At 42.8% G+C, this 25,264-nt stretch overlaps 1 protein-coding gene across 1 annotated transcript in view; it reads left to right on the top strand.

Annotated features, from left to right (window-relative positions):
• LOC108788443 (ankyrin repeat and protein kinase domain-containing protein 1-like) overlaps nucleotides 1-4,440 on the top strand; it is a 22,079-nt gene extending 17,639 nt beyond the window's left edge. The window contains exon 5 of the mRNA XM_018558199.1: nucleotides 4,274-4,440. Within this exon, the coding sequence (XP_018413701.1) occupies nucleotides 4,274-4,440 (167 nt within the window). The remainder of the gene's footprint in view (nucleotides 1-4,273) is intronic.
• The last annotated feature ends 20,824 nt before the right edge of the window (nucleotides 4,441-25,264 follow it).

The raw sequence follows: 25,264 nt of genomic DNA, 5'->3' as shown, positions 1-25,264 counted from the left end.
TCTGCGCGGTGTGCGTCACTCTGACCTCTGCGCGGTGTGCGTCACTCTGACCTCTGCGCGGTGTGCGTCACTCTGACCTCTGCGCGGTGTGCGTCACTCTGACCTCTGCGCGGTGTGCTTCACTCTGACCTCTGCGCGGTGTGCATCACTCTAACCTCTGCGCGGTGTGCGTCACTCTGACCTCTGCGCGGTGTGCGTCACTCTGACCTCTGCATTGTGCGTCACACTGACCTCTGCATTGTGCGTCACACTGACCCTGCACAGTGCGTCACACTGACCCTGCACAGTGCGTCACTCTGACCTCTGCGCTGTGCGTCACTCTGACCTCTGCGCTGTGCGTCACGCTGACCTCTGCGTTGTGCGTCACGCTGACATCTGCGCTGTGCGTCACGCTGACCTCTGCGCTGTGCGTCACGCTGACCTCTGCGCTGTGCGTTACATTACTGACCTGGCGGAGTTAAGTCCGGGGCAGGGTAGGGGTTAGGTGGGGCAACTGGTAGCGAGTAACTTTTAGGCCTGGCTAGTAGCTCAGGACTTGAAATTTTGAGCCCTGGCTACACTATCATGCAAATCTAGAAATGGATGTGCAGCAGAATCTAATACGCTCCAGAACACTGTCGCTATTCCAACATAGCATCTCAGTGCAGGAACGCCAAATTCATGATGGTGGTTCCATTTGTGTCTGCAATGTCTGTAAATCCATCAGCTAGGTAGCGGCAAACCGTGTTATTTAACTGATTTTTTTATGATTACTTTTTGTTAAACACAAGATTGCTAACTATGTAATGAGCAAGATGGTAGGCATCTAATAAGTGCAAATGCGTTGTTAGTAAGAAAACATGATGAACAGACCTAAATTTCACAGACTGCTCACTGAAAGAAAGATGGAGGGTTGGCCAAGCGCATCCATGTTAGCTGGGTGGCAGTCCGGCATTGGCGTTTTGCTCGCCCATGCCACATCACTTTGTTGTTGTGTTAAATGGATGTTTGCCGTCAATTTAAAATATCAATGATTTGGCACATGGACAATTACTTGAGTCGATGACTCGAGATGCATACAGCATACGTTTGCTAGACATGTCCTGAGCAATTAATAGAGGCCTCATTCACACCATCCTCAGTGCGTTCCTCCCGATTGTGGCCGGAACGCACTGGTTCACATTGTAGCCAGTTCAGTTTGTTGTGGGGCGGGAGGGGGCGTAGTGGTGCATTGAAGTGAATGGCAGCCACGCCTTCCGCCGCAATGCTATTGGCCGCACAGGAACGCAAGGAAAATCGGTCCGGTCAGATCAGAAAAATTAATCAGTTTGCTATGTGTTTCCCAAATCCCAGGTGGGACATGTGTGTATACTACTATCCACTACTGTTGGGTGTGTGAAATTCCCATTGATGGTGACACAGCAACAAATATCAATGCCTAAACAAGGTGACAATCAAAACTCAATTTAAAAAAGGGGAAGGGGAAGTGGGAAAATGTACCTGGTTTGAAGCCAAGATATATGAGAAATAGATGTGTGTGCTGTCCTCAGTTCGCAGCTCCGAATGGTGCGCTCCATTCGGAGCTGCGAATCACTGATGTTTGTACTCGCTCTCCTCTCTAACACGCTGTCACAGGAGGCTGAGCGAGCGATGCAGGGAGGAGAGCTCAGCCTCCTGTGACAGCGTGGCCTGTCTCCGCCCCCACACCACTCTGCCGGACTGTGATAGGCGGCTGAGCGGTGTGGGAGGAGAGACGGAGGCCGCTCATAGCGCTGTCCTCTCGCAGCGCTCGGTCGTCACTTTCTCTCCTCCCCGCTGGGACACAGAGCAGCGCCCAGCGGGGAGGAAAGAAATCACTGATGCGCTGATGTATCGGCAGGAAAATGGCACTTTCAGCATTTAGCCAAAAGTGCAATTTTTGGACAGCGCCCCCCCTCAGCTGTGCACCCGGGGCAAGGTGTTTCGCCACTGTGTACGTCCCGATGCACATGCATGCGCGCAATTGCCCATTTTCTCATGGTACGAACAAAGGGACAACACACATGCGCAGTAGACCTGAATACCTTACAGGAATCCACTTACCTAGTGGATTTGTCAGTTAATAACTTATTGGTGTTCGAGCTGTCACTGTCAGGCCTCACTCAGTGCCTTACAACATGCCATTAAGAGGATGGCCATGAAAGCATAAAACAAGTATAAAACAGACCTGATTAAACTGATCTCTGGTTTGATCCTAATAAATGTTGTTAACTTTGTTAGTAGCGGTTACGTTGGCTTTGAAGAACTTTTGAAGACTGTCTAGAAAACAAATAGGTTCAATCAGTAGGTCTAGAAGTGGAGAATTTCAACAAACTGAGGGGACAACAGGGTTTCCTGACTAGTTTTGGGTCGCCCTGACTTTTTCTTTCTTCTCTTTTTGGATATGGGAATGATCCATTTGAACTTTATGCGAGTCTTGTGAGGATAATAAACAGTGCTCTCAACTGACCTATTATATGGTTATCTAACTTTGAGAGGGCCTTGGAGAATACACCAAACATTTTGGAGAGATTACTTTGCTCATCTAGCCTGAAAATAAAAAGTAATCCAAACAGAACTTGGGTATAGCAAGAAAAGAAAGGAAATAAAAAAATGTCTGGTGTAGCCTGCTTCTGACACCTTGACCCCCAACTAGGTAACGTTTTTTGAAAATGAACATGGAAATCTTCTGAGCTACTAAAAATATCCTTTGTAGCTCTAACCTTACTCTGCTCTCATTCTTATTTATATATGTTTTCAACCATAGCCATCTAAAGAGCTTCTATAATTGTACTCACAGAAGGCTACAGATCGGCGAATCACCATTGTCTCTGCACGTACTGCTCAAGGCTGGACATCTAATGGACAAACTACTTTTTGGGAAAACCAATAAAGTAATCTGATTGCCTGCTTTAGCAAATCTACCAATTTGAGTATTAAGAGGGTGTTAGGATTTCTCCTAATGTTTAACCCTGCTATTATAACTCAGCAAAGGCCATGAATCTTGCTTGAGAGACATGAGGGGAATAACACAGAAGTAAATAAAAGTAACTCTGTTTTAAAACAGAAAATTCAGATACTTTGGCCAAACAGGTTCCACCGAGAGCAACCAACTCGGAAAGACACAAACTCCAGTGTTTTCCCAATAATCAGTTGTAACGTTTAGGATATTTAAGGATCCTTAGCCAGCCGTGTCAGCAAAGAAAGCTTTATTTTCTTCTAAACAGTACAACTTAAATTGCTTCTTTTCAGCAAATAAATATAAAGAGGATGTATCTTCCAGCAACATCCAAGATTTGGCTCAGCACTGGTAGCATGTCCTAACCTCAGGTTAGAGCCTCAGCCAGCTAATGACCAGACACCCCGCAGCTTCACACCTCCCTGTGTGATGATGGTCCTCCCTACCTTTCCAAACACACCTCATGTGCCACAGACCCTCTCAGCCTCGCCCACATAGCGCGTGTGCCACATGCCCTCTCGGTCTCTCCAGCCAGACTCCAGCTCAGAGTCTCGTGTGTCACATACACACAGTCTCCCACGCTCTGTATGTACTCCTGCACCATTGACTGCCTCTTCCTCTCTGTCCACTCTCTGGATAGGGCTGTTATCAGCCACCTGGACAGTCTGGCCTGGCAATTGGTGGCACCTGGCCCCAGGACTGGAGATTTCATCCCGCCCAAGACTCTTAGAAATCTCCAGGGACCCAGATCCCAGTTATACTCCAGAAAACCCGGAAAGAATTGGAAACCCAGCTTCTTCCGTGTAACACTATACGTTTTCTGGACCCTCTCAGCCCCTCTGGCCGAGAGCAATCACCATAGTAACACAGCACTGTCCTGACACACAGTATATTCACCTTCTCTATCTGGCAGACATGTGCTGATTGGATTATCTGCAGCTATTGAAAGTTATCATGATTGGTTATGATTTTCTTATAACACTATAGTAGGAACACCTACTTTGTTACAACCATAAGCCACCCAGCTCTGAAAATGTGCACCTACACAGCAGTGAGGCCATTATGGTGGCACTAGTTCTGGTTAGCCTGGGGCAGAGTCGCTTGTGTCTCTATGGTAGAAGTGGTCTTTTCTTCACTGTCCTTGCATTTTAGTGTAGTAGCAAACTAGACTCTAATGCATTTAAGTGCAGGGATGAGAAAAAGGCTGTGGCTGTCTATGGTGCCTGTGATGAAAATGTATATGAAAACAATGAGTAAAGAGTACAGCTCAGTGGTAATTGAAAATATCCACTTTCTTGTTTTAATTCTTTTTGGCAGTTGATAATTCTTCGATGATAAGAATGAGTATATCTGATGGTCAGCGTCCCAGTTTTGAATCCTTGGAGAATATTAGCTTTGTGAAGAATCTAGACAAGGCCATTGCATTTACAAAGAGCTGCTGGGATAGGGACAAGCAAAAAAGACCTTCCTTTGGTGGCAAGTAAAAATCCTTTTTATGCAAGAAAGCAGACAAGCTTAGTTAGAAGATGAGTAACAAAGTTATCTTCCTACAGAATGCTGTAAACAATGGGACATATTTAAATCTGCATACAGTGAGAAGGAGATTAAAGATGCAGTAAAAGATGTACAAAGCATGATGGTGAGTAACATGATGGTGGTTAATGAACATTCTAATTACTCCCCTACTTTTTGTTGGAGTGGAATGGATACCCCTATTGTTTTTAATTTACAGTACTACAGAAGATTTAACTTGTGAGTCAGGAACACACAGCATATCTGTAATAGGATTGAAGAATCAGATAATATGTGAGTTTCTGGGATACTCTAATTATCCCTGTTCTTATAGCTTGCAAACTAATGTTGTAGAAGTGTGCCTGCTCTTACCTTTCAGAAGTGATGCCGAAGCTAGCCGAAGGATCGGCCGAAGCTACGGCCAGATCCTTCGGCAGCTTTGTGAATAGACCCCTAAGTGACTTACAGAAATCCCTGTTCGATTCCTCTGTGCTTTCTCTACTTCAACGGTCAACCATATAGTTATTTTGGAGTACATGAGAAAAAGAACCCAACAAATTTCTTGCCATTTCTGATCCCTGTATCTTGCAGGGCTACAACTGTGTTTCTTACAAATGCTGTTTGTTTATATATTATACAGCATTAGGTATGCGTTGTTGTGCCTCATAAAACAACACAAACAGTTATTTAAAAAAGGTTAAATGTAATGGTAGTCCTACATGTTCCGTGCTCAATGCTTATGCTTTATCCAAAGACATGCTGATAGCTTAATTGACTAAAGTCTAAAATTGTTCTTTGAATGGGTGCATATGAGACAGGGACCCTAGATTGTAAGCTCCTTAAGATCAGGGACCAATGAGTAAATGAATAGTATGTAAAGTGATGCATAAATTACCAAAGCTATATCAATACTGTACATGTAACATATAAATGAATGTCTTAATTTGCCCATACACCATTAGAATTTAGTTCTAAAAAATTTGTCTTCAGAACGTTTGATGTTCTAATATTTAATGGAGTCAAATTTATGGTTGTTTGCTACCGTTGTGATGAAAACATTGAAGGAACAGGATGGAAAATGTTTCTCAAACACATGAAATTTGAACAGTGAATAAAACTCTCCATTCATTCCACAAATTAAATTTCGAACAACATTCTACAAGTCTCAGATGGGATTATCGAATGTTCTGAGGAGATTCCTTCAAAAGGTTTAGCAGTGTATGGGTAGCTTAAAGCTTAAGATATTGTACTATTTTTTTATGGTTGGAAAGGTTCAGAACAAAAAAAAATGATTTATCTTTGAAGTAGGCGTAAATGACACTCATAGGAGCATGCATTAATGAGAGTTTTCAATGTCTTGATATAAGGATTGTACAGATTCTCCTGCCTGTATACCAGATCTCCGACAAAGTGCAAGTGTACCAAAGACAGAAGATATGTCAGCCATGATTAGCAAAATGAAGACTATCCACATTGCAGAGCCTCCATGTACCAAGCAGGGTAAGAAAGGGATATGGGAAGCACATGTGTAAAAACGTATTTTTCAGATCTCTATTTTGTGCTGTCTGGTATGCTATGAAATGAGTTTACTCTTTGTTTCTTAACTGCAGATGACATTATATTTGACTCATAATGTATATACAAAAAGAGTATGATACAGTACTGTACATTACGTGTACAAATAATAGCAATATATGAAAATGATTTTCACTTGCAGAGGCTGTATGTTCAAATGACAGCAGTTATCTAAGAAATCCTGTGCAGCGTTTACCACCAGCAAACCAACCAAGGACAAACGTAAGTGAGCAATCACATCTCTGGTGTAATGTATGTCAGGTCATGAAAGGGCTTCTCTTCCCATAGCTGTTCACAGTAGCCACTCAAAAGTTAAACTACCTAATGCTTCTAATGTCACCAATAGTAAAATATCTGTGTTTGAGTTCTCAAGTCTGAACACTTGCTGAACCCTCTTAATTTCTATTTACAAATGTCCTTTGCAGAGCAATCAATTAATCGCAGAATCTTGTAGCATTTTGGATGCCCCAAGTGTGATTAAATTGTACAGTATTTCTAAGCAAAACATTTGTTGCTTTGATAGAGCAGGGAAGGGTTTAACCTTCAGTCGAGTGTTTATTAGTGTCTGTGTCTCCACTGGGGATATTCACCCCTAGGGTTATGTCCAAATACCTCACCGCACTCCTTACTGGATATCCCAGAGCAATGGGTGCTCGAAATGACTGCGGATGGTGCCACTTCCAGTGAAACTTGAACATAGATGTCACCAGCACACTACATCTATCAATAAAATGGATTCACATTGTCTTTAGACGACTACAAATCCCAGCAATACAAAATAACATGAATCTACATACTCTGTGTTGTTCTGGGGTGGCTCCCTGATGTCTCCAGGGTCTCAGGTGGCCTGTGCGGGCTCTCACCGGGGCTATGTGGGCTCTCAGGTGGACTCCGCTGGCTCTCAGGTGGACTCCTCTAGCTATCAGATGGGCTGTGCGGACTCTCAGGTGGCTTTGCGGACTGTCAGGTTGGCTATACAGGCTCTCAGGTGGCTGGGTGGGGTCTCAGGTATGCTATTTAGGCTCTCAGGTGGGCTATGTGGGCTCTCAGGTGGGCTATGTAGGCTTTAAAGTGGGCTATGAGGACCATTAGCCGAAGCTACGGCCAGATCCTTCGGCAGCTTCGTGAATAGACCCCTTAGTATCTTGTGTCTAGGTGTCAGCTGGCTGGTTACCCGGACACAAGACTCAAAAACCAGACTGCCCGGGTGAATCCCGGACAGGTAGCAACCCTATTCACCCCTCTATTTGTACATATGAACATTGTCACGAGAAAGAAATTGAGGGGGAATCCAAAAGCAAATCTAAGAATTTAGAGATGTACCCATAACAAGACGTAAGGAGAAAGCTTCCAATAGGGACACCTGTTTGGGGGTCAACTGTCTAAAAGGGGAATTCCCACTTATGTTATGTCTCTGGAACAGGAAGTGAAGGGAAGTAACAACAGTGGTACAAAGACCTGGCAGTGGTTTTAATCCTTCCCTAAAAAAAATGTTTTGGCCATACATATGTTTATCCCATAGAGAGCAATAGTTGATACAGTCTTATATTCACTGTATCTAAAACCTTTAAATTGCATTTTTATATACTGAACAAATATTACTTAGCTTGATTAACACTTTGTATTTCAAATCCAGGTCATTAACAATGGACCAGGTACTCCAAGGTGCAGGACAGGTAACCTTTCATATCATCTATATATACTATATATTGAAATGCACTGATTTATGCTGCACCTACAAATACCAATATACATAGAATTAGCAAATAATGCACAGAAATAAAAATACTGTACACATAATGTAGACTGAATGTTCTCCATCTGAACTGCAAAATTAACAGCTGCACCACAAACATATTGAAGGGAATTTATCAAAACTGGAACAGACAAAATCTGGAGAAGCTGTGCATGGCAACCAATCAGCTTCTCTCTTTCATCTTCAAATCTTAACTGAACAAACTGAATAGAGAAGCTGATTGGCTGCCATGGAAAACTGCTCCAGATTTGGTCTGCTCCAGTATTGATAAATTCCCCCATTGTACTTAATAATGACATTAAAACTCTAACATAGATCTTTGCAGGGCCAAATACCAGAATTCCAGATTTGACTGATTTTACAAATCTATTAAATGAAGCCTGTCATGTGAGAAATATGGGGACAACTACCCTGGACTTCTGCATTTCTTCTAAAATGCTAGTTGCCCAACTGCAGTTTGAAGGTCAGGGTGACAGCAATGCAACTAGCTTTTCATAAGATGTAACCAACAGCAGCCCTCTATTTTCTTCTCATGCCCACTTTGCATTCACTAAGTGTATGAGTTTAGTCATTGTTAATATTTGGGTTTATGAGCTTGCATTAGTTGTAAAATCATATCAAGGCATTTTAGGATAACTGCTGATGTATGCTGTGTGATTCTCAATAAACTTTCCAATACTTGGTATGCAGACCTTCTTTTCTTCATTGTAACTGTAAAATCGAACCCCCCAGCTGTAGCAGTATTTGCATGCATTTCGACTTATTTATAAAAACTGGAACAAAAAAGTATATATGATTGTCAGATCTTAGCCAGTTTTTTTCTGTAATGAGCAACATCCCACTTTCAATGCTTAGTGATCCTTGCAGAATGTATGCTGAATGCAAGCATCTTTGGGCTAGTTTCTATCTTTAAAAAATAATAAGGCAACCAATGAGGGACCATATTGTACATGCCAGGGGTAAAAAAATAGTTATTATCCTTCCGCCCCAAGATGTTCATGTAGAGGCATGTGCTCCCTTTGTTAGCTAGAGAGAAGTTATAATGAGCTGAATACAACGAGAAGAAAATCATCCTCTTTAACAAGGATTGTCCTGATATCCAATCAGGATAGAGTAGGTATGAAAACAAAAGTAGTTACCTGCTGCTTAAATGAACCTTAGTGTAATGTTTAATAACAATTTGGGAAAAAGATAAGAAAAATATTTTTACAAGATGCGTGTCTTTGAAAATACATAAAACTTTGAAAAGAGGCTTTATAAAATAAAGGCAGCACTAATGGCAATAGGTTTGTAAATATCAATAAGCCATTTCATTCAGTATTGTGGTAATATGGCCCCCAGTGGCCATCAACAAAGTAACTAGTAATAATGATGCTCTATTATGATCTGTTTGAGATTAGTCTTTCCAAATTTGAGTCCCACAATGCATTGTTCTTCCACAGGGGCTGAGCCTGTAAGAAACCCTATGGGCATAAAGGGCCAGCGTGGCAGACCACCTCAGCCCAGTCAAGGGCAAGTATACCAACCAGGGCAAGCAGTAAGAGGACAGTCACAGCTGCAATACAGAGTAAGTCTCATGAATAAGATTGAATTTCATGTAGAGATGTCTCTATATTCAGGAATATAAATGTGAGTTCAATCTTACAACTTAAAGTGACACTAAACTCAGGAGTTAAATCCTAAAAAATGCAACTATTTGCCAAGATATATCTTATTTGTTTAACACTCGGCTGTAGATCCTCAAATCATCTCTGAATTGGTGCTGGCACTGTCCTTCCTTCTGGAGGGTGGCTACTTTTGTTCCCCATGGTCCCTGTCAGTGGTGTATTCTGGTTTGGGGCTGCCCTAGGCAAGACAAAACTCGGCGCCCCCCACACACACACACTAAATGTATGTACCCCACCCGGCTGTGGTCTCAGGTGGGCTCTGCAGGGTTTGTGGTGGGCTTTGCAGGCTGCAGAGCCCCCTATGGATCCTGCAAAGCCCCCCTGAGACCCAGCAAAGCCCCCCCAAATCCTGCAGGATCTCAGGAAAGCTCTGCAGGATCTGTGGTGGGCTTTGCAGGCAGCGGAGCCCCTATGGATTCTGCAAAGCCCACCACAGATCCTGCAAAGCCCCCTGAGCCCCGGCAAAGTCCCCACAGATCCTGCAGGATCTCAGGAAGGCTCTGCAGGACCGGTGGTGGACTTTGCAGGCTGCAGAGCACACTATGGATCCTGCAAAGCCCCCCTGAGACTCGACAAAGCCCCCTAAAGATCCCGCAGAGCCAACCAAAGGGTATTGCACAGCACACCTGAGACTTTTTGGTGGGCTGTGCAGAATCTATGCTGGGCTCTGACAGCACCGTCCTCTTACCTTGCATGGCCTGACCTTTTTGGAACACGGCCTTCCTGTCCTCGCGCCCGACTGGACGACCTCCTCATCCTCGGCACCCGACACAGTCTCCTTGTCATCTTCGCCGCCCGACTGGTGCTCCGGCAACGCCTCCCACCTCCTCCATCGGTGTCTCTGCCCCCCGCCTCTTCCGTCTCTGGGGCCACTCGACAAATTGTATTCTCTCATGGGGGCTGCTTGCCAAATTTCATACTTTAAAATACAATGTAACTGTATCTGGTAAGGTACTACAGACACTAATATACACACAATAAGGCCCTATTCATATCTGTAGGTTTAGGTGCGATTAGGGATTCCTGCATCAGAAACTTGCGTTTTACTGCAGCAGAAATCCCTAATCTGGTGTTTACAAGTGGCAGCTGTCACCCATTCAAGTTAATGATCAGGTGACAGCTGCACCATGTAAACGGCTGCACACCACATGTAATGATATGTGATATGATTACATGCGGTTAGAAAACACTCTCCCTGAATGCACAATCATTGCGTCCAGGGAGAATTATTGATTCTTAACTGAATGTAAACATATCACGTATCATTGCATGCGGTGTGGAGGCATTTACATGCAACTGCTGTCACCTGATCATTAACTTAGGTGACAGCTGCCACTTGTAAACGCCAATTTAGGGATTTCTGCTGCAGGAAAACGCATGTTCCTGACGCAGAAATCCCTAATGGAACCTAGAATAGAGGGGTGGACGCAGCCTAATACACTTCTACTCCTCCCCTAAAATACAATCTAGAGCCCCCTTTCCTGCTTACCTTGTTGCAGGGAGGAGGCTGTGAGGTGGCACGTCTGTCCCGGGGATTCGGCGAATCCTGCACAATCCTTTCGGCCAGCGTTCACTGAAAGAGCGCTGGCCGAAAGGATCCGAGTGCCGGCGCAGGCTCAGCTACACGGTCTGCATCCGACAGAGATGCAGACGGTGTAGCTGCTCCCGCAAGTCAGGTATGCGGTCCGTGACCACGTACCTGACTGCTGAGCTAGCTGAGGGTCACAAAGTACCGGCTCGCGGGCCGATACATTGAGACCACTGCATTTCTGCCGCTACTAGGAATCTGCCGCCCGAGGCAAACCCCTTGTTTGCCTCGCAGCAGATACGCCCCTGGTCCCTGTGTGTGTTGTAAAGTAGCTCACCTTTAGGTTACTAATTTGTACATAGATTGTAGTCCATCACGGGAGTGAGCTTGGAGTGGTGACTACTTTACAACACACACAGGGACCATGGGAACAAAAGTATCCACCCTCCAGAAGGAAGGACAGTGTCAACACCAATGCAGAGTAGATCTGAGTATCTACAGCCGAGTGATACACAAATAAGATACATTTATGTTAGTAGTTAGGGTACTTGAATGCACTTTTAAGGTTTAACTCCTGAGTTTAGTGTCACTTCAAAACAAGTGAGAAAACAAAATCTGTATTACCTGTTCTTATGTAAAAGATAAAATGGTGGTATCTAAAATCTTTTATTCTAATCTATTGATCTATTAACCACCTTTTTATCCATTATTCCAGTTCAGGAGCTTTTTATATTGCAGTAATTATTTACAATATTTAGTAACATTCCCTGTTTCTCTTTGCAATCCAGGAACGTGATCCCAGAAAAAATCCTTCATTTCGAGGTAATCTTTCAATTCATATATACACGTAGATGTACACACATACATATACAAGCACAGCAAAACATTGACTACCTCTGTACCTACATACATGGAAACAACGGTCATTGTAATCACAGCATTTATTCTCCAACCTGAAAATGACCTCTAAGATCTAGCTGCTTGCTATGGCCAACACCTCCTCTTCCCCTCAGATTGTAAAAATAAGGCCAGTAAAAGCGTATTCTTTAGATTTATTTGAAGTCTCAACCTCAACCCTTTATAAGTGGAGTATCAGATATTAAGAGGATGAATTATAAATCATCCGCCCAGTTGTACGCTGGCCGAATGCTGTTCCCATGGCATTCTCTCCACTGGAGGAGCTGAGCCACTGAGCTGAGGAGCATAGGAAATTCCTGTGCTCCTCTACTTATCTAATGGCGAGAATTAGGGATGTCCTGATACCACTTTTCTCAGGACCAAGTACAAGTACTTCCCCTCATGTACTTGCCGATACCAATTACCGATACTTTTTAAAAAGGGACAGGTGACTTTAAATGATCCATAGTACAACTACATGTTATGTACTATGGATCATGATTTAACCTATTCATGTTAGCAGGGGAGAATTGTAAATCTATTGCTGGAGTGTAGTGGAGGTGTGTGCTGTATATATGTACTACATATACAATACACACGTCCAGTACACTATAGCAATAGATTTACAGCCAGCCCCATCCCAGCTTCCCTCACTCACAGTTTCACTCTGATCACTGTTGCCTCACGCGGTGCCTCTCGTAGTCGGCGCTGGGCAGGATCGCTGCATCGCGTCTCGGTGCTCAGCTTGTGGGAGGCGCTCACAATTCTGCCCTGCTAACATGAATGGGTTAAATCATGATTCATAGTACATATACAGCACACACGTCCAGTACACTGCAGTAATAGAGTTACAATTATCCCCTGCTAACATGAATAGGTTAAATCATCCGTAGTACATAATAGTACATAACATGTAGTTGTACTATGGATCATTTAACCTATTCATGTTAGCAGGGGATCATTGTAAATCTATTACTGCAGTGTACGGGACATTTGTACAGATAGAATGCACTGCAGCAATAGATATACAATTCTGCACTGCTAACATGAATAGGTCAAATGATCCATATTACAACTACATATTATGTACTACGGATCATTTAACCCATTCATATTAGCAGAGGATAATTGTAAATCTATTGTAGCAGCGCATTCTATATGTAGTATATAGTACATGTATATACATAATGTAGTATATAGTACATTGTTGTGCCTTCATGCTAGCCGAGGATAATTGTAAATCTATTGTGTTCAGTGTATAAGCAGTCTGTACTCTATGTGTATTACATATTTTTTCACCTGGAGCTCCGCCCACAGCAGTGACGCAACGCTCCTCCGCCGGTAAAGTAAAAAAAAAAAAAACAGCGCAAGCTTTGGCGCTATGCATCAGTCATTTTGACAAGTACTTGTCAAAATGCCCTGTATCGGGACATCCCTAGCGAGAATGCCATGGGAACAGCATTCAGCCAGCCAGCGTATGGCTTGGTGGATAATCTATAAATCATCATTTAAGTATCCTAGATTCCATATCTTTCTTATTGATACAAATTATTGCAAAGAACCAATCTTTGATGGCCATTTACGATAATTTAATCTTCACCCTGAATTGTTACAAAAGTGTAAGATTACTTGATTTTTTAATATGTACTTGTATAGTTTTCCTGTCAGTGCAGAAGTGTTAGGCTGCAGAAGAGTTTTAAAAAGTCCAGACTTTTGATAAAATCCTTTAATTGATAAAAAACAAAGAGTCAATTTTTGACTATTCCTTTAATTAAAAAAATGGTTCCATCGATGTAATCCAGCGTCAATCACGATGCTCGACGCCCGCTGACCCGCCAAAATAGAAAAAAGTCCAGCCGCATGACGACTGTCCGATCCTGATGAAAATTCGCCGCAAAATGACATTCCTGCTCGAATGTAAACAGATGGCTGGAGCGAGCTGCGACGTCAAATGCTACATAGCATTCAGGAACTCCCAAATGCTATTTGGGAGTTTCCGAATGCCATTCAGGTCTGTGAGCCGAGGTGTCATAATGCTTTTCATATGACACCTCACAGACCCGAAAAGTTTTTTTCCACCTCAAATGTCACTTTGCTGCCACAAACGAACACGAAACGGAATTTCGACCGGACTACAGCTAACGAATTTCGTCCGAATCCCGAAACAAATTCAATTTCAGACCCGAATCCGAAAAACTAAATAATGCAAAAACTAAACACATTTTTTGCTGGTGCACATGTCTACTGCTTGCTAGATCCTGTTATGTTATGACCAATTCCAGCCATAACATACTTTTTGGTCTTTGTTAGCATGGGGAAGGGTTATAACCTCTGACAGTTTAGGCATAGATTTATATTTAGGAAAAAAGCCTAAATGCTTAAAATGGGAGCATCCTTTACTAGCTAGAGAGAAATGACAGAATGCTAAAACATTGCAGTTAGCAGGAAATCATGCCTCTCCATTCTAGTTGAATCTCAGGAGAATCCAGTCAGAGTGAATAAAATAAAACATTAACATCTGCTACTTAGTCATACACTAGTTTGTGCAAGAAATGGTAATATGTCTAATAGAATTTTAAAGGGACCTTGTAACTACAGGGTCACTAATACCCAATAGCGCACCAGTAAAAAAAGTGTGGCCATACATACCTTTCTAGTGGCCAGCATATTGAAAGCCTGCTGCTTTTCCACTCCCCCCATTGCCTGCTGTGATTCCACCTGCTAGTTTGTATATTCTGCAGGGGAGCAAGTGCTGAGCACACCTAGAAGTATGCAGCAGCTGGAAAGCAGTTTTTCAATACACGGCACACCAGAAAGGTAAGTATATGCACACTTCTTTTAAGGGTCGTCTATTGAGTAAATGTGACCCTGTGGTGACAGGGTCGCTTTAAGAAAACTTTTTTCCAAGGTGATTGGCCTTAAAAAAATCAGCTATCCTAAAAGGTGGTTTATGTAGGTTATAATATATGTTTTGCACAATAAACTGAATCCTGATGGTTATATTTTAGTAGGCACTGATGTATATTTCATTTAATAAATGGCTATTTTAGCCTGGCAACTTTCACATTTGTTCCTCCAACTTTGTCAATCGCTGCATTACTTTGTGTTTCTTCCACAGGGAACGTAAGGAGCCCTCAGACAGTACAGAGGCCGTATATGCAGGTAAATTCAAGGCAACCATACCAACCACAAGCACCTTACTATGTAAGAGGGAACAATTACATCCCACAAAAATAAAAAAATAAACATAATTTAACAGAAGTACAGGGTGACCGAAGGGAGTCGGACATTTTTATAACAGGTAGTACACGGTAAGTGGTGATGGGAGGGGGACGAGCTAGGTGTCTTTCCACCCCCTCCACTGGAATGCCAATTCAGTCACACAATGAAGCAGTGGGCGTTACAACATCGTTTGTTTGCTTACGACAGCTTTGTTCGAAGTGGTGAGTCTATCACAGCAACGCAGCGGCTATTTAGTCGAGAATTCAATGTTGGTAGACACGGGGCCGTTCCCAATCGCAATACAGTCCTCAGGTGGGTTAAACATTTCAGAACAACTGGAAACATTATAAACAAGAAACCACAAGGCCCCGCCCGCACTGCAAGAACGCCGGAAAACATTACAAGGGTGAGAGTCTAGAGGCACTGGTTAGGAGCCTGGGGCGGTCTGATCGAAGACATGCAAGTGTGTTAGGATTGAGTCGCGATTCAGTGAGAACCATTTTATCGAAAGATATAAGATTCCATCCATACAAAATGCAGGTTGTTCAACAGCTCAATGTAAGAGATTACGAGCAACGAAAAGACTTTGTTGTGCGAATGCAAGTGATCTTGGAAGAAAATGAAAATGCAATAAATTATGATGAGCAACGCATCTCATTTTCATTTGAATGGAACAGCAAATAAGCAGAACCTTCGTTACTGGACTCCTGAAAATCCAAGGAACACTCAAGAAAGACCTCTACGTGTTACAGTGTGGTGTGCGGTTGCCCCTTTTGGCGTTATTGGCCCGTATTTTATCGAGGAAAACGGCGTAACAGTGACTGTTAACTTGGAACGTTACATTCACATGCTGAACAACTTCTTACGACCAGAACTGTGAAGATGACGAATAAACATGAGAAATGTTTATTTTCAGCAGGATGGTGCCACAGCGCATACTGCCAACGCACCAATGGAAGTTCTTCGAAAACATGTTCCCTGGGTGCCTCATTTCACGTTTCTGTGATGTGCTTTGGCCCCCAAGGTCTCCTGACTTGTCATCATGTGATTTCTTCCTATGGGGGTACCTGAAGAGCTGTGTGTACACTCACAAACCCCGTAATTTGAATGAATTGAAGGATGCCATTCAACAAGAAGTGCTCACGATTGATCAACAGCTGTTGGCGAAGGATTGAAAGCTGCATGCAAGAGGATGGTCGTCATCTGCATTACATTATTTTTCATAACTGAATAAGTAACTCAAATGGCATGTCTTGACCTCTTTTTTTTTGACAAAATAAATACACTTCGAGTTGAAAAACTTTGAAGTATTTTTTTTTTTCAAAACCGTCCGACTCCCGTCGGTCACCCTGTATAAAGACCAACTCTGGATATGACATAATTGTCATATTTTGGACCCTACATAAAGAATAGCCCCAATATGCTTGATTTACTCAAATTCCCCTCATATCTTGTCTTGGCCAACCCTTGCCTAGCACACTACTGGCAACAATAGTAAGATATGGCCTATAATTGCACCCCTATTTGTATATATCCAACCGTATATAACCAATGAATTGTTAATGTGCTTTTCCTTTATCCACACATTTCACTTTGCTAGTGTTCCATATAGAGAGATAAAATGTGTGAAAATTGACCCATATGCACAACTGACAATATGGGTTCTACCTGAGTAGTGACTGATAGTCATGGCTTTCTACATTTTGGACCATGGCTTGGTCCAAAATGTAAATTCACTCGATCTTGTATAAATATGGGTAAATGTTTACAATGCTTTTGTACTTTTAGTAGTAACATGTGTTGAAGGCTGGGGAAATTGTATATAAAACATGTATTGTATTTGTATAAGTTGGACTCTATGTGATTTTATATATTTATCTTGCAGTTCCCGGCTTCCGTTTTTCAAACGCCATTTTTCCGTCAAGGTATTCTTACATTTACACACTTCAGTTTGCTAATTAATAAACTCGACATAAATAACCCTGCTTGCTGTAATCAATGAATCCATCCATGTGGCCATATAAGGTCAATGATTTCAGCACAAACATATCTTTTTTTATATGCAGCTGTGAGTGGGGAATGTCCTGGCCCGCAGCTGATTGGGAAGGTAGCACCATGCCCCATCTGGGTTCAGTGAAGCTCAGGTTCGGACCAAGTTCATCCCTTATAACAAGGTGTTAGTGTTATAAATCTCTCTCTTTTCACTAGTTGTTTGTGAGGGAAAGGTAGTCAGGTAGGCCTGGTAAGGAGGGACAGTGCAGGGACACAAATGGATACCCTTAGAGTTGGGTCAGCATCCGAGGGCAGGACACCTAGAGCATTCTTCAGCCTTCTAATCTAGTTCATTTCTTTGCACTGCCTTTGTCTAGGACAGCCCCTTTAAAAGGGAAGCTGCCTCTGGGATCCTCAAGGGTACATGCTTAAGAAGCATGCCTCAAGCAACCTCCTGTATGTAAACCCTGCATTACTGTTCTGCCTTAAGACCTGCAGTATATACATAAGTGCCTTGTTGTATAGAACCACATTTTAGACAAAGAATACATTGTTGTAACTGCTGATTACTCATATAATCAGCATATAAAAGGCTTAAAGGATAAGTTTCCAGGTTTCCTAAGACTTGTGCGCAGTGATAAAGCACTGCCAAACACTCACCTTCATAGCAGTCTTCTTTCTCAAGAGCATTTCTAATCTGTTTAGTGTTCACAAATCACAGTTCGCTCACTGTGAGCGATCCCATTTTTTGAGACATGAGGACTGAGGAGACTAGCTAGATGTCAAAAAAATAAAAAATGTTTGTCTCCTAGAGCAACCAATCCATCTCTGTGAACTCTGAGTTACAAATAAAACAATTATTCTGAATGGTTGCTATGAGCAGGTTTTCTTGTTAGCACACTTTTTAAATAGAAGCCCCTAAAGGCTTCATTTAATTTACTTTAAAGTAGGGATGTCTTGATACCACTTTTTCAGGACCAAGTACAAGTACTTCCCCTCATGTACTTGTTGATACCAATTACCAATACTTTTTTTTTTAAAAAGGGACAGGTGACTTTAAATGATCCATAGTACAAGTACGTGTTATGTACTATGGATCATGATTTAACCTATTAATGTTAGCAGGGGAGAATTGTAAATCTATTGCTGTAGTGGAGGTGTGTGCTGTATATATGTGCTACATATACATTATACACGTCCAGTACACTATAGCAATAGATTTACAGCCAGCCCTGTCCCAGCTTCCCTTACTCACAGTTTCACTCCGATCCCTGTTGCCTCACGTGGTGCCTCTCGTAGTCGGCGCTCGGTGCTCAGCTTGTGGGAGGCGCTCACAATTCTGCCCGGCTAACATGAATAGGTTAAATCATGATCCATAGTACATATACAGCACAAACGTCCAGTACACTGCAGTAATAGAGTTACAATTATCCCCTGCTAACATGAAAAGGTTAAATCATGATCCATAGTACATATACAGTACACACGTCCAGTACACTGCAGTCTGCAGCAATAGAATTACAATTCTCCCTAGCTAACATTAATGGGTTAAATGATCCATAGTACATAATATGTAGTTTTACTACGGATCATTTAACCTATTAATATTATCAGAGGATAATTGTAAATCTATTACTGCAGCGTATTGGGAATATTTACTGCATATATGTGCTACATATAGAATACACACTGCAGTAATAGAGTTACAATTCTCCCCTGCTAACATGAATGGGTTAAATGATCATAATACAACTACATGTTATGTACTATGTATCATTTAATCCATTTATATTAGCAGGGGATAAATGGAAATCTATTGTCTGCAGTGTATTCTATATGTAGCACATATAGAGCACACACTGCAGGCAATAGATTTACAATTATCCTCTGATAATATTAATAGTCTCTACATAGGGACCCCCCTTACCCTCACTCACTGTTCGTTGATGGTGCTTCACAATGTGCCTCGCTGGTGAGGTCGGCGGCGATGTGCAGAAGAGCAGCACCGAGTCAGCGCTAGTCCGGGGGGAGGAGCTCCAGGTGGGGTCCTAATTTAGCTGGCCGGCGACTGCCCGTTCGCCTGCTCGTTCGCCTGCCAGCTAAATTAAGACCCCACTCAGAGCTCCTCCCACCGGGCCAGCGCTGACTCGCTGCTGCTCTCGTGAACAGCAGCCGGAAGGTAAGGAAAAATAAAAATAGTGCAAGCTTCAGCGCTACATATCGGGACATTTTGGCAAGTACAAGTACTTGTCAAAATGCCCTGTATTGGTCCCGATACCGATGCTAGTACCGGTATCGGGACATCCCTACTTTAAAATATGGCAATCGTTTTTTCCCCCCAGAAAATAGAGATCAGAGATAATAATGACATGTGTTTGTTCTCAAATGTACTGTGAAGGTAGACTTAGCGAAATTCATTTGTACATAATATCAAGTCGTCATTTAGTTTGTTTTTTCAAAAATAAATAGATAGACTTTATTATGACCAAGTTGCATTTTTAATTTCCAAAACTGGGCTGCTTATTGAAATCCAGTTAAACACAGGGTTACTTTAGTTTGTACAACACCTTGGCTCTGTAATGCCTATTGCCACTATGATCTGAGGTCTGAGAAGTGATGGGTGGGGTTAGGAGCTGTAGGTGCGGCAGAGTCACGATCTACCTGTCACATAACCATGATTGATGGGTAGGCAGCAGTGACGTGCGGTACCGTTGGTTCCGGGTGAGGCATTCTCCAGCATTGCTCCCAGCATGTCACGCCCCGCCGTTCGAAGTCCCTGCCCCTGCCGGCCCCTGCCGGTCAAAGCCCCACCCCCAAGCTAATGTGAAGGACAAAGGGAGGAGACAGGGAGGAGCCTCCCTGTCCCTCACTTGCTCGTCACTGCTGAGGCATCGAGATCGGCCTCAGTGGGGGTTTTTTTTTTTCTTTTTTTGATTGGACAGCTTGGACCAATGGCGATTTACCATTGGTCCAAGCCATCCACAGAGCTCACGCCTCTAACAAAGAGTAGAGGCTATGACAGCTCTTGCCTCAATAGTTAGGTTACACAAGCAGTGGGGAAGCTGATAGAAGCCAATCTGAATGGAGAAAAAGCTGTCAGACTTGAAGCTGACAGCTTTTTCCTCCATAATACTAGGTAAGGCTCTGCCTCCCCTGACCGCACGTCCCTGGTAGACAGCAATTGACCGGTTGCTGACCCCTACCTGAGGTAACAGAATTTAAACTGGAAGTAGGATTACTGGCCTCCATTTCCATGTCATCTGGTTTACAGAACATTTATCAAAACTCATGGTGGGCAGCACTACAAATGTAATGTTTTCATGAGCCTTAATGTTACATGGTAAAAAAACACTGTACATGATACAACTCCTTTCACAAATCATGAAACATCTGTGCATTATTTTTCTTGAAATATCAATGCCTCAAACACAGTATGCGCTTCACTTTCTTTTTTTCTATGTTTCCTTGATATCATTTTTTCTATGTTCCCAGGTTTTCAGAGTTTGCCGCCTTCCATGCCAGCAAATGTGTTCCCTCCTAATGTAAGTTAGTGGTAATCTTTCCTTCTGATTAAATCAGTTATCTGTGACTCAACTTAATAACTTCAAAAAGTACATACAAATTAGAAAAGTAGAATATCCTCTACATGTTCTGGAAATGGCCATTGTGCAAGGTGGAATAACTGTCAATGGAAAATACTGTATAATATACCCTAATGTAAAGTAATGAGAAAACTCAGACAAACCTGAAGGGCATATTTGCTAAAAAGCCTATATATTTACTTTGAGTACTTGTGTTCAGGAACCCTGGATAGCAGAATCAGGACTAAAGGCTGTAGGAGCTCAGATGACTAAGGCAGGAATGTAGTGTACGTAACTGCATAACTTAATGGTCCAGCACTGGAAAGAATATGCTTACAATATCCAGGCCTACTTTATGTTGATCACGGCAAGCAACTATGAGGGCTTGTTCACTCCATGTCTGGATCAGATCTGCAAACGCAGTGCAGTGCATTTTTGCCACGTTTTTTGATGCGTTTTTGACGTGCTGTTTTTTTTGCTTAAAATTGGCTTTCAGGTGCATTCCAGTGCATTTGCATGCATTCCAGACCAGAAAAAATAGTGCATGCAGCATTTTTCCCCCTGCATCGGAACAGACTGCACTGGTGTGAACAGAGCCCAGAAATACCATAGGAATACATTGGGATGCATGTCAGGTGCAGACAAAAACTGTTCTGGTCCAGACATGGTGTGAACAAGCCCTAAAGAGGATAGGTTGGCACTGTGCACCTACAAAAAGGTAAATTTGTCTAGATCCATCTGGCAATAGAAGGTTAGAAAAGCTTAGCAAAGTATTGAGCAACATAATAAAATAAAATGTTTGAGCATGATTGCACAGGTTTGCTAATCAAAGAGAGGGCTTTAAAATGCAATACACACAAGAAAGGGAGGGACAGAGTGAGTGATAGGAGAGAGAACACAAGTGGGCTCTGAATGAGGTGGTTAGACCTCATACACGATACATACATGGTTTAATATTAGCTTGTAAACACTAGTCTGAAAGACTTCGGCAGCCGAGTGAATAACCGTGCCGAAGTGAACAGAGCCGAACGCTGTTTCGGCTATTCACTCCGGCTCTGTGTCGCTGATTCCAGCCACACATCAGCTAAAATCGGCCCTACATCGGCTGGCTTCGGTCAGCGGGACGTGCTCTGCATGTTCGGCTGAGCCAAAGTGAAGGAGCCATTCTACTCAGCCGATCCAACATCTGGAACGGCTGAGCCGAACCTCCGGCAGTTCACTCGATGCCATTCGCATGTATTCTCATAGGGGCCGCACGTTAATGAGTGAATATGCCGCCGAGCAGCATTCGGCTCGGCTATTCTGCTCGCTACCTCAGAGGTTAATTTAAAAAAAGAAAAAATTATTTTTTAAAAATTAAAATAACAATAAAAGAATTAAAATACAAATAAAAAAATGTTAAGAAAATTATAAAACCTAATGTAAAGAAAACAGCGTGGGGTCTGCCTCCCAAACCATACCAGACCCTCAAGGTCTGGTAGGAATTTTGAGGAACCCTACCCCCAAAAATGGGGAAAAAACGTGGGGTCCCACCTATGGCCACATGCCCTCGGCACTGGGAGGGTGCTTTTCCAGGGTCGATGGGGGGCTTATTTGCATCGGGGTACCTATTTAATAAAGGGGCACCTAGATGCGGCCCCCCTTGTGAATGAGTAGGGATACTTGTAAAAATACAAATATAAATAAACACACTAGGCGTTTGAAAAAAATGCTGAATGAAAAAAAAAACACAACAAAACAACAATTCCTTTATTAATAAAAAAAAATCCCAAAAATGTATCCAACGACGTAATCCAGGGGTCAATCACAACGTCCAGCGTTGTCCACAATGATGACGATTCGTCAAAATGAACAAAAACCTGATGCCCGCCGAACCGTCTGCACGCGACAAACTCCCACCGCAGAATGAAGGATCTGACAGATGCCGGCAAAATATAAACAATTAGCCCAACTGTTCACATTTGTCCGGCACCTGCCAGAGTCTTCCCGCAGGTCCCGGAAAAATCAGAACAACTGGGCGCAGCCAGTCGGGATGTCACGGCTGGCTCCGCCCATTTGTCATTTGCAGGGAATACAATCTGCTTAGGCAGACCATTCTCCCCTCTTCGGCTGTAACTACGGCTCGACCAAGCCGTTCGCCTGCTTCAAGCTGCTGTACGGGCTATTGTGAATAGACCGTACAGCAGCGCTAAATTTGGCGACCGAAGTTAGCCGAAGGATAAGCCGAAGCTACGGCTAGATCCTTTGGCTCCTTTGTGAATAACCCTCATAATGTTCAGTAAGCATTTACAAAACATTTACAAAGCTGCAATCCATTCTATGTAGAATACAGATCTTTATTAACCCCTTAGTGTCAGGGATGAACAGGGACGTACAGTGCCTAAATGACTGCTCACGTACACTGTACCTGAGCAGCTATTTGGGGCTCTGGAATGCTGTTAACTGATGAGATCAGCGGTTGCCATTCATTAATGGATGCCTCAGGCATCCATTAATGAAAGATTTAAGCTTTTACAGACACCCGATCGATTTCAGTGATCGGGTGTCTGACAGTGATAGGAGTATGCTGTGTACCGCACTTCCTATCACTGTTAAGCAGCTGCACTGATTCGGATTAGGAAATCCCCATGTGTACCGGTTTTTTGCTAAATGTTTCAGCATAGAAACATTTAGCAAAATGTTTCTATGGTAAAACAAAGTTTCAGGCTTCTGACCGTTGTGGCAACGATCAGAAGCCTTTACTGACACTGATTCTGACATGCTGTCAGGATCAGGGTCACTAAAGTTATTATTGGCTGTTCTTACGCTTGGAGCAACCTAATAATAACTAAAAATGTATTAATTCAATTATCAAGCAGTCATAGTGAGATCCATTTACAATGACTGCTTGATATAATTAAAAATAAATAAAATTTCTAGAATCCTAGGGATGTGAGGTGTTTCCAAATATAAGGACAAATAAATACTTTTATTTTAATGCATTTTTTTTTAGTTGTGCTATTTTTCTAAAAAAATAAAAATAAAAATGGTTTACTTTACGTTTTTTCCTTATTTGTTTTATGTTTTATTTGTCCTAAGTGAGGCGTTAGGCACACATGTGATATAAAGATATATATCTGTCATCTAAAAAAAAATGTATAATACAGTATGTGTGGGTGCACTTAATAAGAAAGTATATTACTGGTGTGGAAGAATCACGCAGCAAAAATGTAAAACGTGTGTCAAGTCATTAACGAACAGAAATTGAAAAAAGCTCAGTGAAGGGGTTAAAACCTTCTAAAATTTTGTTTGGATCTACAGCTAGCACTCCCATTATTATCTGCCGGTTAACGAGATCCCCAAGCCAATAAGATATATGGGCCAGCCATTAAAATCCCTGGGATGAAAGCTATCAGCCAATAAGGCATGCCAGCAGGGCAGGACATCACACAGCAAGGGTAGGCATTGGGGATATGGTATCCAAGGACTCATGGAACCATGCCAGCAGAGAAGAGGTCAGATGCCACTTCTGGCACACCTGCCATGAGTTGCTGACCCCTGCTTTCAGGACTTTTAAGAAAGTTGCTTGAAGCTGGTTAAATGTTTTTTAGACTAGTGTTTGCAAACTAAGGGGTCTATTCACAAAGCTGCCGAGGGCAGCCGAGTGAATGACCGATCAGAAGTGAAGTGAGCCGAACACTGTTCGGCTATTCACTTCAGGCTGGTACGGCTGATTTCAGCCGTATATCGGCTGAAATCAGCCGTACATCGGCTTGCTTCGTGTGGCTTCGGATCAGCCGAACATGCTCAGCATGTTCGGCTGACCCGAAGTGCAGAAGGAGTTCGACTCAGCCGATCCAACATCTGGATCGGCTGAGCCGAACCTCCGGCAGGCTTCACACTGCTGTTCGGGCTATTCTGAAAGATCCCGAACAGCAGTGAGAGAATAGCCGAATGCCGCCGAGCGGCATTTGGCTCGGCTGTTCTGCTCGGTCCCTCAGAGGCACCGAGCAGAACAGAAAAAGAGTGAAAAAAGTAGAAAAAAGTTAATAGAAAACGATTGTGCAGAGCTAGCAGTGACAGCTAGCTCCGCCCAATAGTTTCCTATTGTCCGGCGGCTCTGCTGCTGTAAAAAAATAAAAATAAAAAAAATCCCCCGGGCGCTCTGGGAGCCCCCCGCTCCCGGCCGCCAAGAAGAGAAACCCGCTGTGTCTTTTTTTTCTTTTATTCTGACACGAGCATGTCAGAAAACAGAAAAAAAAAAAAAGACGAATTCCCATTCAAAAGCATTGGGAGTTTACTATTGGCTATTTCAATTTGCAATAGCCAATAGTAAACTAGCATTGTACCCGCCCTCTGCTTATGGACCTGATGGGGAACTGAAAAAGAGGGCGGGTACAATGCTAGTTTACTATTGGCTATTGAAATTGTAATAGTAATATTGAAATTGTAATATTCTCTCCTTGGCGGCCGGGAGCAGGAGACTCCTGGGGCGCCAGGGAGAGTTAGAAGTTTGAAGATCAGTGTCCCTGGTTAGCAACTAGGGACGCTGATCTCTCTGAAAGTGGCCGGAGCCAGCCGTAAGATCATGGCTGGCTC

Source organism: Nanorana parkeri, unplaced genomic scaffold, assembly GCF_000935625.1.
Source record: "Nanorana parkeri isolate BGI_ZX_2015 unplaced genomic scaffold, ASM93562v1 scaffold325, whole genome shotgun sequence".
NCBI lineage: Eukaryota > Metazoa > Chordata > Amphibia > Anura > Dicroglossidae > Nanorana > Nanorana parkeri.
Note: the sequence above shows the minus strand (reverse complement) of the source record. Positions and strands in the feature narration are given on the sequence as shown.